The sequence below is a fragment of the Maniola jurtina genome, chromosome Z, assembly GCF_905333055.1.
Source record: "Maniola jurtina chromosome Z, ilManJurt1.1, whole genome shotgun sequence".
In the NCBI taxonomy this organism is placed as follows: Eukaryota; Metazoa; Arthropoda; class Insecta; order Lepidoptera; family Nymphalidae; genus Maniola; species Maniola jurtina.
The window spans coordinates 7,809,544-7,824,388 of record NC_060058.1 but is presented as its reverse complement, the minus strand read 5'-3'; the positions used below and the strand labels follow the sequence as shown (position 1 = coordinate 7,824,388).

The 14,845-nt window shown below is 35.1% G+C and overlaps 1 protein-coding gene across 1 annotated transcript in view; it reads right to left on the bottom strand.

Moving 5' to 3' along the window:
• The window catches only part of LOC123880081 (dipeptidase 1-like), a 38,144-nt gene that overhangs the window by 10,456 nt on the left and 12,843 nt on the right, over positions 1 to 14,845 (bottom strand). The window contains exons 2-7 of the mRNA XM_045927982.1: positions 7,705 to 7,752; positions 6,276 to 6,417; positions 5,871 to 6,027; positions 3,100 to 3,232; positions 2,569 to 2,725; positions 1,138 to 1,192 (exon numbers count right to left, since the gene is read on the bottom strand). Coding sequence (XP_045783938.1) covers positions 1,138 to 1,192; positions 2,569 to 2,725; positions 3,100 to 3,232; positions 5,871 to 6,027; positions 6,276 to 6,417; positions 7,705 to 7,752 — 692 coding nt within the window. The remainder of the gene's footprint in view (positions 1 to 1,137; positions 1,193 to 2,568; positions 2,726 to 3,099; positions 3,233 to 5,870; positions 6,028 to 6,275; positions 6,418 to 7,704; positions 7,753 to 14,845) is intronic.

Genomic DNA, 14,845 nt, shown 5'->3' with positions numbered 1-14,845 from the left:
TTTGTATCAAAATGTTCTGCCACTGGAACATCTATCTGTAGGTCGATTCCGGAAAACCTGCATCAATTATAATTACAATCGTAATTGTCTTAATTGGCTGAATTCATGGTATTCTCGTTGCAACATCGCAATAGTAAGCGAGCGTCAACCAAGATGATTACCATCATGATACATTGTATCTATCATTCTACCGCAAACGAGCAGCCAATTAAAATCCGAGCCTGTAAGCCGATAAGTGGGAACCGGCTCTAACGCGCACTGAGGTTTCAATGCACATTAATTCTCGCTGCTTTAATATGAGAAAAAACCCTCGCACGCTCCCCTGCAGTTTCCATACAAATGCAGTTTGGTTTCTCAACTCATCATTGCTTTCTTTAAGGCATGATTATCGTCATGTCATGTAATAGCATAATAAGAAATGTATAAATGTGTTTAATAAGACTTGAAGCAAAATTAAAGACTCGTTTTCTTAGAAATTCAAATATTTATAGATACTGTGTAATCACCTTTTGGTATGCAAATCCTCTTTAATAGGAAATAAGGATTATAATAGTAGTGAAAACTAAGATTCTCTTGGGAAGGCCTAGCCGTTGATGCAAACAGGCAGATTTTTTTGATTAATATTGAAGACTAGATAGATTAATGAAGACTATTCAATAATAAAAACGATCTTTTTATTTTCAATTAATTACATTCTTGTTTTTCTTTCCCTTATTAAAAAGGACGTCTTCCCGCTTGTAATAAAGCTTCTATCATATTTTTCTATCGTCTTATCTCCGTAACTAGGTAGGGACATAATGAATTCTACTGTTGTTTCTTGGATGTTCCGGAACGAGAAATAAATCAATGTTTATGAAGATTAGAACAAAGACCTTCATAAATCTCTTGTATGTCGATATGAAATACACTTGCTGTGATTCATTATGATTTATAAGAATAAAATTATACAGGCTCCTTTGATTTTATTATTATATCAAGCAAATGGTATGAAACAATATTTCTGACTAAAATTTTACCTTATTATTGAAGCTGATCAAGAACATCCATTTTAAAAGTCTATTCAAATCGCTTTCCATTACAATTTTTAATAACAATCAAAATAAAATGCATCAAATCAGACAAAATTAACTCTCTTACCTCTCCAAATTCCGTGAGTCCATTCACAGCGGGTGGCTCGTTGGAGGAATCAGCCCTACGGAATAACAATACAAATAAAATAAAATATGTAGCGACAGAGAATGACGTTTATGAAAAGCTTACATTCGCATACGGCACATCCATTGTTCGCTTTGCTCAATTTCGCGTACATTTTATATTTGATAAGCTGAGTCCAAGCTCAGCCTAGCATATAGCTTTTAGCGGCAGCGTGTTTGCTATGGACGCGTTGTACCTAAGGCAAGAAACACGTGTCGATCGAGGAAAAACAATGCCTTGTTGCTTAATATGGCTTTGTTAGGCAACAAGGCTTCACCTATCGCGGTTAGTGAAACTAGTGGTGCTCGCGGCGATGTTATTATGTAATTCGCTATTGCATAAATACGGGTAAAGCTATGATGTACCTATTGGGTACTAGGAATATTGAAATACTATTCCAATTATACAGAGTAACCGATATGGTTCAGCGGGTGGAAAAGCTGAAATGGCAAACAGGCGATGTTCACAATTAATAACGTTTCATAAAATTTAAGGCATTGATTATTTATTCATTTATTTTCATTATGATAAAAATATTCCATAATTAATTTCTATATTTTAGACACTAATCGATACAATATTCCTATTTAGGAAGTCGTAATAGCTCTAAGGAGCGGACTGGATAAGGTTGACGTGACGCGGACGGTTCACACACGTTCTACTGTTATACCTGCTGATACCCACTGGTAGCACAAGTTTTACGCTTATTTGGAAGGAAAATGTGTATATTAGTCATGTTTAATATGATAGGATACACACTAATTGAAAAACGTAAAAGCAATCAGCATAATCATCATCATTTTCAGCCTGTGGAGGTCCAATGTTGGATTGTTGGACTCCCTTAAAGAGCGCCTCCACACCCGGTCCGAAGCCTTCCCAATCTAGTCTCTTCCCACCAGTCTTTTTATGTCGTCGCTCCATCGTACTGGTACTCTGGGACTTTCCGGTTCCAACAGCCATCGCCTTTACGTCAAGCACAGCAATCAGCATAATACATCAGCATAGAGTTATTACTTCTACCTCATAACTATAACCTCGCTCAGTAGAGAGACTTTAAGGATATTACATTACACCAACATTCATTATAATTCGAGCATTGATTAGAACGTTGAAACATTTTAGCATTAAAATAAGAGAATTCTTAACTGCCTTGTTATAAAGTTCAAGTTCGTCCATATATCCACAGCCGGGGAAACCTTGCGAAATTAAAATCAGTGGTACTTAATTTTGGATTTTAAATCAAGGATGGTTAGCTTCGATTTTAATCTGACGATTGTGTTTCCATGCTCGAATTCTATCAACGTGGGTGAGATGTACAATTTATCACGCTAGTTACTGCTGTGACAGTACTTTATTTGTAATTATTTTATTTACCAGGGTGTATTGCACGTGTGAGTCAGTGTCATGTAGCGCACACCGAGTTGATAGTAACTTCGAAGCACCCCCAGGGAATTTCCGATCGAATGTCCACCTTCAATGCCGATGAGGGATGCAATTTTGCGTGGCCTGGCACTGTGAGCTTCCAGGATATCTACATATTACATCGCAAACGTTAATAAAATAATCTATAAGAAAATAACTATAATTTCGTATGAATCTTTTTAATATCTTGGTCGATACATCGAAAAAAATTAAAACAAGTCTAGAATTTTGTACACCTACCACGTCAAAAAAATAATTATGTTTATAAATCTCATATTTATTGATTTTTTATTTTTAAAATAAGCCAAAGGGCGTTTAGTAATAGTTTTCCATTATATAGATTATAATAACTCTTCTAAAATAACTCTACATCCCAGTAGAATGCGGGATAGCGTTCCTCTTACTCGCTCCTACATCTCATTCATTCGCAATATGACCTCATCAAAATCGGGCACACAGACAAACTAGCAGAATAGGAAGTACCTGTGACTGAAGTAGCGAGTTTCAGGTACTGAGGGTACTTGTCAACAAGACGTCGGATGACATCAATCTGCTCCAGAGTAAGTTGCACTGCATCTTTATTCTGTGCAGCGCAAGGGACGAACGCCGACCAGAACTGTGAATAAAATCGGGTTTAATACCCAACTCTTGTCTATATATCCTACTGAAATACTGACCTAGGTTAGTATATATAAGTTTAGTTTGATTCACGTGCGTCAGTCACAAAATAGGTTGCCCAATGTTTCTTTTGATTTGTTCAAATCTTCTTTTCATTCCTCTACAAGAGTAAATTAAAAATGTATAACACCCCCGACAAGTGAAGGTTACATACAGTAACTAGAAAAGAGCTGAAACTTTCAAACGGCCGAACCGATTTTCTCGGATTATAGCTAAGAACACTCTCTATCAAGCAAAAAAAACTAAATTAAAATCGGTTCATTAGTTTAGGAGCTACGATGCCACAGACAGATACACAGATACACACGTCAAACTTATAACATCCCACTTTTTGGGTCTTGGCTAGATTGCAATGCGTCAGTGATTAAACTTAAATCAGGATGAACGTATGATTAGAATCCTAAATGCGTTGCATATTTACTTGTACTGTGGTCTTCAGCAGAACTTCCTAACGAACTTTTCTTTTCATTCAATAACTCTAGTTTCTGTACAGAATACGTATTTACTTTTGCCGAGTCAAACAATGGAGATATTATTGATTTTAATTTTTCATTTATTTAAATTTTATTTCTTCACAATGAATTCTCAGTTGATTTTACACGGAAAGCAATTTTTCAATTTTCACACTAATTAATGGTTTGCTACATTTATTTAACTTTTTTACTAAAAAAATAAAGAAAACTTTGTGTATTTTATTTTTAATTCGGGGAGAAAATATGATCGCGTTGATCCGTCAATGATGATTGTGCATAAAATTTAAAAATAAAGTAAGATTAAATGTAATCATTTTCAAACTTTGAGAGATTTTGTTTCTTAATTTATATGGGTTACTGTAACTAAGGTAGCAAGTGTTACATATGAAAAGGCTTTTTTCTTTTTGCGTGATATTTCAGAAGCCATGCTATCTGTTAAATAATTAATGAACAAGCAAATGGAAATACGTGGCGAGGTTGTTAGCACGCCGTCATCGATGTAGGGCTTGTAGCTGCGTAGCAGCGTAGCCTCAGTTGTAGCACCGGAAAACATCATTGTAGAACGTAGCCGTAGCATGTTTTACTAACTACGCTTACATCACAACACACCATCAACAAACTCTTTTCGTTTGTTTATTCAAATGGCCACTAATGATAGAATTCGATTAGATTGAGAAACATCAATGATAAATCGGGACTATGGTTACTATCGATTTTTACAAAAAGATATTGCTGTATAGAATATATGATTTCATTAATGACGGATAGATAAATACTACCAATAAATATATTACTTATTTTTAATATTACAAATTATTGTCAAAGCTGTTTAATGCATAAAATAGCAATTCTCAGTGCATCATAACATTTTCTGCGATCTCAACCTTAGATAAAAGTGGGTTAGTTTATTAGGGGGTATGGCAGATTTTATTCAACCTTCTTGTTTGTTAGTTTCTACTAGCATTGTATCAGAACGCCAAATTACATAGGACGTTTTTGCTGGAACTATATTACCACAGCCAAATCCAAATAAGAAGGTAAAACCTAACTAGAGCCAATTTAATAATTATGGAAATACAAATGCCCACATTGGCCCTGCCAGATATTCAGCAAGACCTCACACAACTGTACACAACCACAGTGTTCATTACTGCACTAAGGAGGCTGTTAAAAAATTAGAAGGCTTATAAAGAAAATACTTTATTTTTAGGCAACTTTTTTATGTATACAAAATATAACCTAAGAATTTAATAATAAATTCCAAAGTTTTAACTTCTATTGAAAACTAGAAACAATAGGAAATATACCGGACGCTTTCCCTGAAAATTTCCAAGCTAAGAGAAAGAATTTCACCACGAAACATTTACGAATAAGTAAAAGCGAATATCTCTTTGAATAGAGACTCAGTCTAGAGACGGTTGCATTCTTAGGTTTTCGTAATCACTGAAAAGACAATTAATCCTTTCTTTAAAGTGTAAGTGAGGAGATGAAAATAGAACGATTGATCTTACTTGTTATTTAACATTATTTATAGCGCAAGTAGTATTGGTTTCGGCTCCGTTTATTATAAAAAGAAATATAGCCTTTACATAAATTTCTGACTACAAATATATTACATAAGTAGGGTTAGAAACTGAAACCTAAAAGAAGAACAGTCAGCTCATATCACTATCGACTAGTATGCTCTAGGCTATTTAAGTGCCATAATGTCAAAGACTTTTACGAAATTAGGTTACATTAACGAGTATGCGACAGCTTAAAACAGTGCCAAGAAACTTCTGCACACAAGTTAGTTATAGTAAGTAAGTATGAGTAATATGATGTATGGTTCTATTTATATAAAGGCTTGGGCAGAACAAACGCAGGATGACGGTAACGTGCGATGCAACGTGTCGTAAGAAGTTGATTTGTAGGAAAATGGTCGCTGGTGGTATCATGCGCTACAACCGTAGATCCGGCCGTACCGTAGAACCGTAGGCTGCAATGATTACTTGTATTTTCCAACCGTAGACTGCCACGGATTCAGTTTGGTGCCCTACCATCTAGTCACACTTATCGTCGAGCATTGTGCACGATTCAAGTGTTACTACAAGGAAATTTTACCTGAGCTCCAACCATGCCCTCCCTCAGTCGTGGCAGGTCTGTGTGCGAGTACTTAGATTTGGACCATGGTTCGACTTGGGTAAGATCTGTGTCCAGTTCAAATTCGTTGATTTGATTACGGAGAAACTTGCGAATATTCCATGGCAGGTCGTTATGCCTGGTGAATAAAAAAATACTATGTAATAAAGAGCGCAAGAGCGAATTTGAATTGCAGCCAGCCATGCACGAAATTGAAATTGTTAATTACTTATGTAACTGCAAAATAACTTAAATCATATAGCAGTAGCCATGTTTCAAGCCGGTGATTTTTATTCTGACGTTATAGTGTTCGATTATTGAAATCTATCAACGTTGTCGAGATATGCAAACTGGTAATAAGGGTACTAAAATTTAGTAAATGCAAACCCGTCAGTTAGCGGCACTTCTTCTAGTATCTGCTTGGCGATCTCAAGGCGTTCCCGATCGTATGAAGCGGCTGCGACCACCGCCGTCACCGCTAGCAGCACACAAGCCACTGCGCGCCTTTCATTACGGTTCACCATCCTTGCTGTTAACAAAAAAACCCGTGAAATGCATGGGACACCGACAGAAGCAGAGCTCTCTTTCTTTTTAAACCTTTACTTTTTTGCTTCCTTCCAAAAATACCTTTTTGAAAACGAGTTTTAGGGGTTCCGTACCTCAAAAGGAAAAACGGAACCCTTATAGGATCACTTTGTTTGTTTAGTTGTATTGTAATTTTTTATGAATTGAAAAGAGCAACTGCTGAGTTTTGTGCCAGCATCTGCATTCTGAACCGGTGGTCAAGTCACAGACTTAGCATAAGAGACAAACTTTGTCCTACATAAAATTAAAATACAAAAAATTGATGTGATTAGATTTAGTCTAAAATACGTTGCAAGATTTGACAGTATACTAACACAACAAGTTAAATAAAAGCTTGTAAAAGCCATTACAAGCTTAATGTTATTCAAATGTTATCGTAATATTATTTACTGAGTTTTATTTAAGCTGACTCAAATAGTGGTTGTGGTGAACCGCTTTTCACTGCAACGAGGCCGTTTGCGGTAAACCCTACAGAAAACAGACTAAAGGGGTTCGTTGAAATTTACAACAGATATTATAATTTAGTCTTTTGGGAACATTTCTTTATTTTACTAATTTTTTTTTGGATTACTTGTACACTGAACATATTTTTAAGTGTGAGTGTATGTGTGCTTGCGTGTAGGTATGTGTTTTTAATGAATAGTGGTCCCATATCATTTTTAACAACAGTTACTAGTAAATCAAAATTTCAGTAAGGCTCCAAAAGTGGTTTCTAAAAATCTTATCTAAATTTTTAGAATTTATGAAAGATTTTTAGATACTTGAATACACACAGCAGTCACAGGCAGTTCCTAATAATAACCTTCGAATAACTTAAAGCTTAGATAGTTTTATCTTTCAAAAACAAAATCGAGAACAAATGCGATCAGTGCAGTGCAAAACTATAAACTATTTACTAAACTATAATTTCGTGAGGAATTGCATCCAGTATATTTTTTAATTGTTTTACAATTTAAAAATCTTGTACGTCTTTTATATATACGTCTTTGTATATAGTTGTATAAGTACTAGTAAGTAGGAGAATACCCCTGTTTCTATATACCCCTGTTTACCATTTTATCTATCTTGTGTCCTTTATTTATATCAAAAGATTTTTCGACGACGCATTTTCGTTCCATTTTCTACGAAACATTATCACTTCTAATAAAAAACGTGTCGAAGAGTGAATACCATAGCAACGTTATTAAATTAGAAAAAGAAAATACTTAGGTACATTTCTACGCTTTCTTACCTCCAGCGATAAAGTTGGGTAACTTGATAATTCTTCTCGGGCTTTTATCTGCAAAAAACAAAAAAATGTGAAAACAGTCATCACCTATCATTACTGGCCACGCGATAATTTCGGTGTAATTTACCGTCAATGAAAGTCAATCTTTCCAATATAGTCTCATAATATCGCATGCTACTAGTAGACTACAGGCCCATGTTTAAAAATGGGTGGGTCATATGAACCACCAGGTGACGTATACAGGACGATATAAGAGCATAAAATAATAAGTTTCAGCACTATGCCGTCACTTGTAAGCTGTCCAACAGAGTGCTGGTGAGAATTGAAAAGTGCAGGTAGAGTGAGTACATTTTGGTCATATATTTTTGTACGGCATTTTTACCATCGATAGATCCATGAAAAATAATAAGAAAGCGCGCAGTGCCGTAAAAAAATGGTGCGCCACAAAGTCAGTAAATGTTTTGATTTTCTGGCAATTTCCGGGGTAAATTTGGTCATTTAATTCTGTACGGCACTAGTTTCATACTGTTTCAATACAGCCTCTAATCCATTATTCCGCAACGCCGTACAAAAATCATGCGACAAGGGGAAAAAATTGAGGGTAGCAACCCCCTCTCTTTCCGTGGTCCGGGGGGTGATTTGACAAAGTACGGCTTTGGTTCCAAAACATTATCTAGCACTCAAAAGTACTATTAAAAATAATGCCGTAAAAAAATTAGTGTTCATTTGAATGTGTATCAATAATTATCTTAATTTCATGGTATACTTAATTTTTAAAGCTGTAAAATCATTTGACTCTGTACGGCAACTTTTTTTTTAACATGATAGTGTAAAATACTATTGTTATATAGTATTGCCGTTCAAAAGAAACTGTTCTAAAAAAAATTATAGATAAATACAAAAACTGAAATTTTTCAAATTATTGCAAAAGTTTAAATATTCATAGATTAATAAAATATAGCAATTTTCTACGCTTTTCCCTTGTTTTAAATAGTATTAAGATAAATAAATTAGGAAAAAATTATGCCGTACATTTTAATGCAGACCATATCTTTTAGGCTGATGAAAATGACGCTACCATTTTAAGGGTGTAGTACTTTATGGCCATCTGATACTGTACGGCATTAACATATTTTTGAAGAGAACAATTGATAATATGATAAAATCACTATGCCGTCTAACTGAAGTGAACGGGTGTGTATATAATATCCACATCCCCTACAAACCTTTGGACCAACGAAAATGTACGGCATGTAAAAAAATATTATCTATGCATAAAACACTTTCAAAATAAATTAATTTTATATTGTTTCAAATCACCCCCCGGACCACGGAAAGAGAGGGGGTTGCTACCCTCAATTTTTTCCCCTTGTCGCATGATTTTTGTACGGCGTTGCGGAATAATGGATTAGAGGCTGTATTGAAACAGTATGAAACTAGTGCCGTACAGAATTAAATGACCAAATTTACCCCGGAAATTGTCAGAAAATCAAAACATTTACTGACTTTGTGGCGCACCATTTTTTTACGGCACTGCGCGCTTTCTTATTATTTTTCATGGATCTATCGATGGTAAAAATGCCGTACAAAAATATATGACCAAAATGTACTCACTCTACCTGCACTTTTCAATTCTCACCAGCACTCTGTTGGACAGCTTACAAGTGACGGCATAGTGCTGAAACTTATTATTTTATGCTCTTATATCGTCCTGTATACATCACCTGGTGGTTCATATGACCCACCCATTTTTAAACATGGGCCTGTAGTCTATAGCTTTCATGTTAAATTTTTGGCAATATACCTAATACAAAATATCACAATAAAGGTATATTATAAATAAAAGTATAAACATAATTTTATTGTTCATTTTAATATACCACTAGTAACCATTTTAGGCTCACAATAATGCAGTAGGGTCGAAGTAATACGAATTCATATAGCGTGCTCGATCTTCGCTATACCTTGTGTGTGTGTGTGATATCACGGCGAAAGTTTGTATGGGTGTGTGTGTGTGTATGTTTGTTACTCCTTCACGCAAAAACTACTGGACGGATTTGGCTGAGGAATGGAGAAAGATAATATCCAAAATTAGCACATAGGCTACTTTTAATCCCGGAAAATTAAAGAGTTCCCACGGGATTTCAAAAAACCTAAATCCACGCGGACGAAGTCGCGGGCATCATCTCGTATTATGATATGGACTGCATCATGTATGAACTATGAAGATAATAATAGAAATAGTACATTTATGGCATGTAGGCACACATAGAGTGAATCATATTTTATGATAGTAGTTACTATATTTTTAACCTGAAACAAAAATATTATTGCCTTTATCTTAATACTATTTTATCAATTTTTTTTCAGTGATTTTAATATAAAGTATGATAGTGAAACCAGGGTTAAAATGCACTGAAAAGTTTTAAACGTGTCAGCAAAATATACCTACACTGAGAAATGTAGGTTAGAACTTTGTTTTATCTTGTTTAGAGATTTTAATAGTATTGTGTGTACGGAGAGCCAAAATGGCTAGCAAAAGACTATTATATACTTGATTTAGTTAAAGTTAAAATGCATTAAGCAATGTACAACAGAGGTGCAAAACTTTCGCTCGCCGCATAAATTCCCTCACTGGTTGTTCTGGGAAAACTCTCAGAGCCCTAATTGAGTGGAGATGAATTGTGTCTGACAACCTCAGCACCAATATGCACAATAATTACTTTAATTAAAATGTTTAACATACTCAATGAATTTCAGTATTAACGGATTTTCATAAAAGCAATTAAAACTGCGATTGAACGTAGAATAACTTATACATAATTGGTACTTCCAATTCGAAATCAAATAGTTAATTTCTATATACATTGCGAGAGGAAAGGTGAAGGATGCGCGTCTTTTCCAAATCGTTACAATTATAGTTCGTATTTTATTAACCCCCAACCCAAAAAGAGGGATTTTATAAGTTTGACGTATCTGTATATCTGTCTGTGGCATTGCAGCTCCTAAACTAATGAACAGATTTTAATTTAGTTTTTTTTTTGTTTGAAACTTGTACGAGAGTGTTCTTAGCTATAATCTAAGAAAATCGGTTCAGCGGTTTGAAAGTTATCAGCTCTTTTCTAGTTACTGTAACCTTCCCTTTTTGGGGGTGTTATAAATTTTTAATTTACACTTGTTTCGACTATGTAATAATCAACCAAACTAATGGACTACCATGTTTTGAAGCATGCTCGTAGGTGTCACCTACACAAGACACCGGGCTATTACTTAGAAGATTCACTACGTGCTTACGTATTACACACGCCAGCGTCTCTATGCACACTTTCTGTAATATAAATTTATGAGCTTTGCCTCTCTGGAGTTCCCTAATATTATAATACCTTTGGTAATAACTAATAACATAGTGTAAAAGCAATAAGAGAAAAAGGCAGGAAACTAACACGAAATAGTGTGTTTAATAAGTTTATGTCGACGCGTGTTGACTTTCACTATTTTCTTAATTTATGTACCTACTGGCGATTCAGTTTATTATGTGACATTTTAGAAAAAACGCCCATGGTTTCAACTCAATGATCCCTTGAGCCAAAATATTACGTTTCGAAATATCTCGTCACTATGTCTAGATGAAAACTTGTACACACATTGCATAATAAAGAAATCACGAACTGAGTGAATACGATTACTACTTAATATTTTTTTTCTAAGCATAATATTTCTTGTGGAGGTGCATTTAATGTTTGCTTATTTATTTTGTTTGTAAAATTTATTCCATAATACTATTATAGTCAAAGATCGTAGTCATCTTCTTGAAAGACCGTGTCAAGCCTTGCTAGTAGTAGACCCCAAAGTGGCAGACAAAGCAGTTTTGGTCGTCCATTTCAGTGACAATGTTGGACTGCAGCCAAGACGTATGCTGGGTCGTCTACGATTTTTATTTATTTTGCTGTAGTTCATGTAAGATAATATCTATGCTTTTTTTATTGAAAATATTGCGATAAACCTTAAAGCCTTATCTAAATAGTGTACAAAAATCATGCCTTTGCGCTAGAAATGAGCCAGCCCTTCTATCACGAGATGAGGCTATTAACCGCAGTGAAATGTCTCGTAAAAATTATTATTATTGGCACTAAGACACCATGGCCCTACGGTACAAAGCCACATATTATATACATACATATAGAAATACACGTCGAATATAATATAAAGTCCTCTTTTGAAGTCAGTCAAAAAATATGATAAATTCTAAACTCAAAATATAAATCTCATTCCGTAGATTTAGAAACAAATAACTTTGTATTACACTGTTAAACACGAGTATAAAAGTGTATAAACGTCCTATTAAGCTAGACTTGTCGAATTCACCTGAAAAATGAATACAAGGTCTGAAAGTATGAAAAATGGCTGCGAGCTGGGATTACGGCACGCAATTGAGGTCGCACAAATATAAAATGAAGGAAAAATGTGCTAAGTGCCATTATAAATTATATTAAAAAACCTTTTATAAAGAGACCAATTTGAAAGTCTTATTTTTCATTCTTTATGCGAGAGATTTGGTGAACCGTAAAATCTTGCACAAAGGGCACACAACTGTGATGAATGTTTTTTAATTTCCACAGGTCAAATATATAAGTTCTACTCATTACTAAGTCTACTCTAAGTTATGTCTGAACAAAGTTAAAGTATGATCCACAGATGTCAACCTTAGAGTCAACTTCTAATTCTTCTACTCTTTAAGCGGTCGGTAGGCTACCGGAGTAATATCCCAAGAAAACCCCAACATTATGTGATTAATGATAGAGGTCACGACTTTCATACATTGAGGAATACGAAGCAGAGAAAAAACGAGACAACTTTGTATGTTTGAATATGTGTTTAATATTTTAAAGTGTATGTTTTTGCACCCCCTCGTTCGTTCTCTTTGTGTAGGGACGTGGGTGAGAGTATTCGTATTAGAAAGGATCGTGTCGTCCTAAGCCGAAGCTCAGTACCCAGTCATGTTGCACATATACAAAGGCTTGTAAGGCCGCCGTGGTACCTACCTAATGATGTTGCAACGTTACTTGTAATCTACGTACTTATTAGATAACTAACTAACTAACTTGTTCTAAAGATAAATTCGGGATAAATAACTTTAAAATAACTTTTCACATATTTTGAATGAATTTTCATTATTACGCTATACCAGAAAGAGCCAAAACTCTAGACTCCTGACAGCCTGAGCGGAACCAGCCCAGGCCAGAGCCATTTTTAGGGTCCCGTACCTCAAAACTAAAAACGGAACCCATATAAGATCACCTTGTTGTTGTACCTGTACATTCTAAAACAGATTTTTATTTATTTTTATGCACAATAGTTTTATTTATCATGCAAAATATTGAAAAAATACCCGAGTACGGAATCCTCAGTGCGCGAGTCTGACTCGCACTTGGCTGGTTTTTTAAATTATAATTATCCAATTACCTGTGCCGGAAATCGAAGCCAGGGCCTCTCATTAATCCATACTAAAATTATAACTGCGATAAATTTCTCTGTCTATGTCATCGATCTATGTAGTTCATCTGTCTGTCTGCGTATTATATGGCTCTCTCTGTTACGTAATCCCATACAAATGATAAAAATAAAAATCTCAGTGAGCGTTAACCGTTTTGTGTCACCAACCAGTCACAATCAATCAAAGAATAGCCCTGAAATGCAAGCTTTCCCGTGCCAAATTTCGATAAAACTGGTTTAACAGGGCTCTCTCCGTCACTCGTTTCATACAATCGTAGTTCCAATTTCATTTGAATATTAAGCAACCAAAGTCCATGTTTTGCAGACATATTCTAGAAACTAATATCTATGTCTGTGTTTTCCAGATTTCTGTTAAAATATTCGGTTTCAAAGTTACGCGGTCTTAAAAATTTACATACAAATCTTTGAGCCCCTGTAATTTTAAAACTTCATATTTTTAGAGGAATCTAAAACACCATAGACACAGATATTAGTTTCTAGAATATGTCTGCAAAATTTCATGGACTTTGGTTGCTTAATATTCAAATGAAATTGGAACTACGATTGTATGGAGTAAGTGACGGAGAGAGCCCTGTTAATGGATGGGTCGTGAAAAGCTAGCAAACAGACAGACAAAAGATACACTATCAAATTTTTATCTTCTAATGTATCACTCGTACTCAATCCCAGTTTTATTTTGTCTCAACTAATTATATAATTTATTTTGTTCGCACGTAAATGTGCCTAGAACTGCGCGAATGAATTATAAAAGCTAGTTTAAAGTTAATAATTGAGATGCATTAAAAGTTGTGAGCTGCCAGCACGCGAACTTTTGTCCTTGTGAGCGCTTCTACAGCCAACGTTAATAGCTTCTGTATGTATGTATGTACCTCCTCCATACTACTAGCAAGCCTCAACTTTGTTCTCCATTTAACAAAATAAAGGCCACCAGATGCCCGCATAAAAAAAATTTTTAGTCAGTGAGGACTTCCAGCAGAAGTGAACATCTAAAACCATAAAATATTACTGGTACTTACCTATAGAAAATCGCGTAATTTGTATTTCGACCATTACATTACTTTTTACTCGGCACTCCGAGCAGTACTTATTAACATTAGCACATCGGTAGAGTAAATGTGACATCGGTGACGTGAAATTTTTGCCCATCAAAAAAGCGCCTAAAGTTTTCGCTACCTTTAATTAACCCCCGATCCAAAAAGAGGGGTGTTATTAGTTTGACGTGTGTATCTGTATATCTGCCTGTGGCATTGTAGCTCCTAAACTAATAAACCGATTTTAATTTAATTTGTTTTTGTTTGAAAAGTGGCTTGATCGAGACTGTTCTTAGCTATAATCCAAGAAAATCGGTTCAGTTGTTTGAAAGTTATCAGCTCTTTTCTAGTGACTGTAATCTTCACTTGTCGGGGGTGTTATAAATTTTTAATTTACACTTGTCAATAACTGAGTTTTCCGTCAAACTCGGAGTCAGAGTAAAGTAGAGGGAACTCTCAGTTTCATCCTGTATTGACGGATGGATCGGAGTGGATGTTTGACCCCCATGCCTCGGAAAACATACAAAGCTGTTAGTCATGCGCCTAATCTCTCTCCCGTCGTATTGGGATGCCGTCTATGAACTATGAGAGTCAGAATA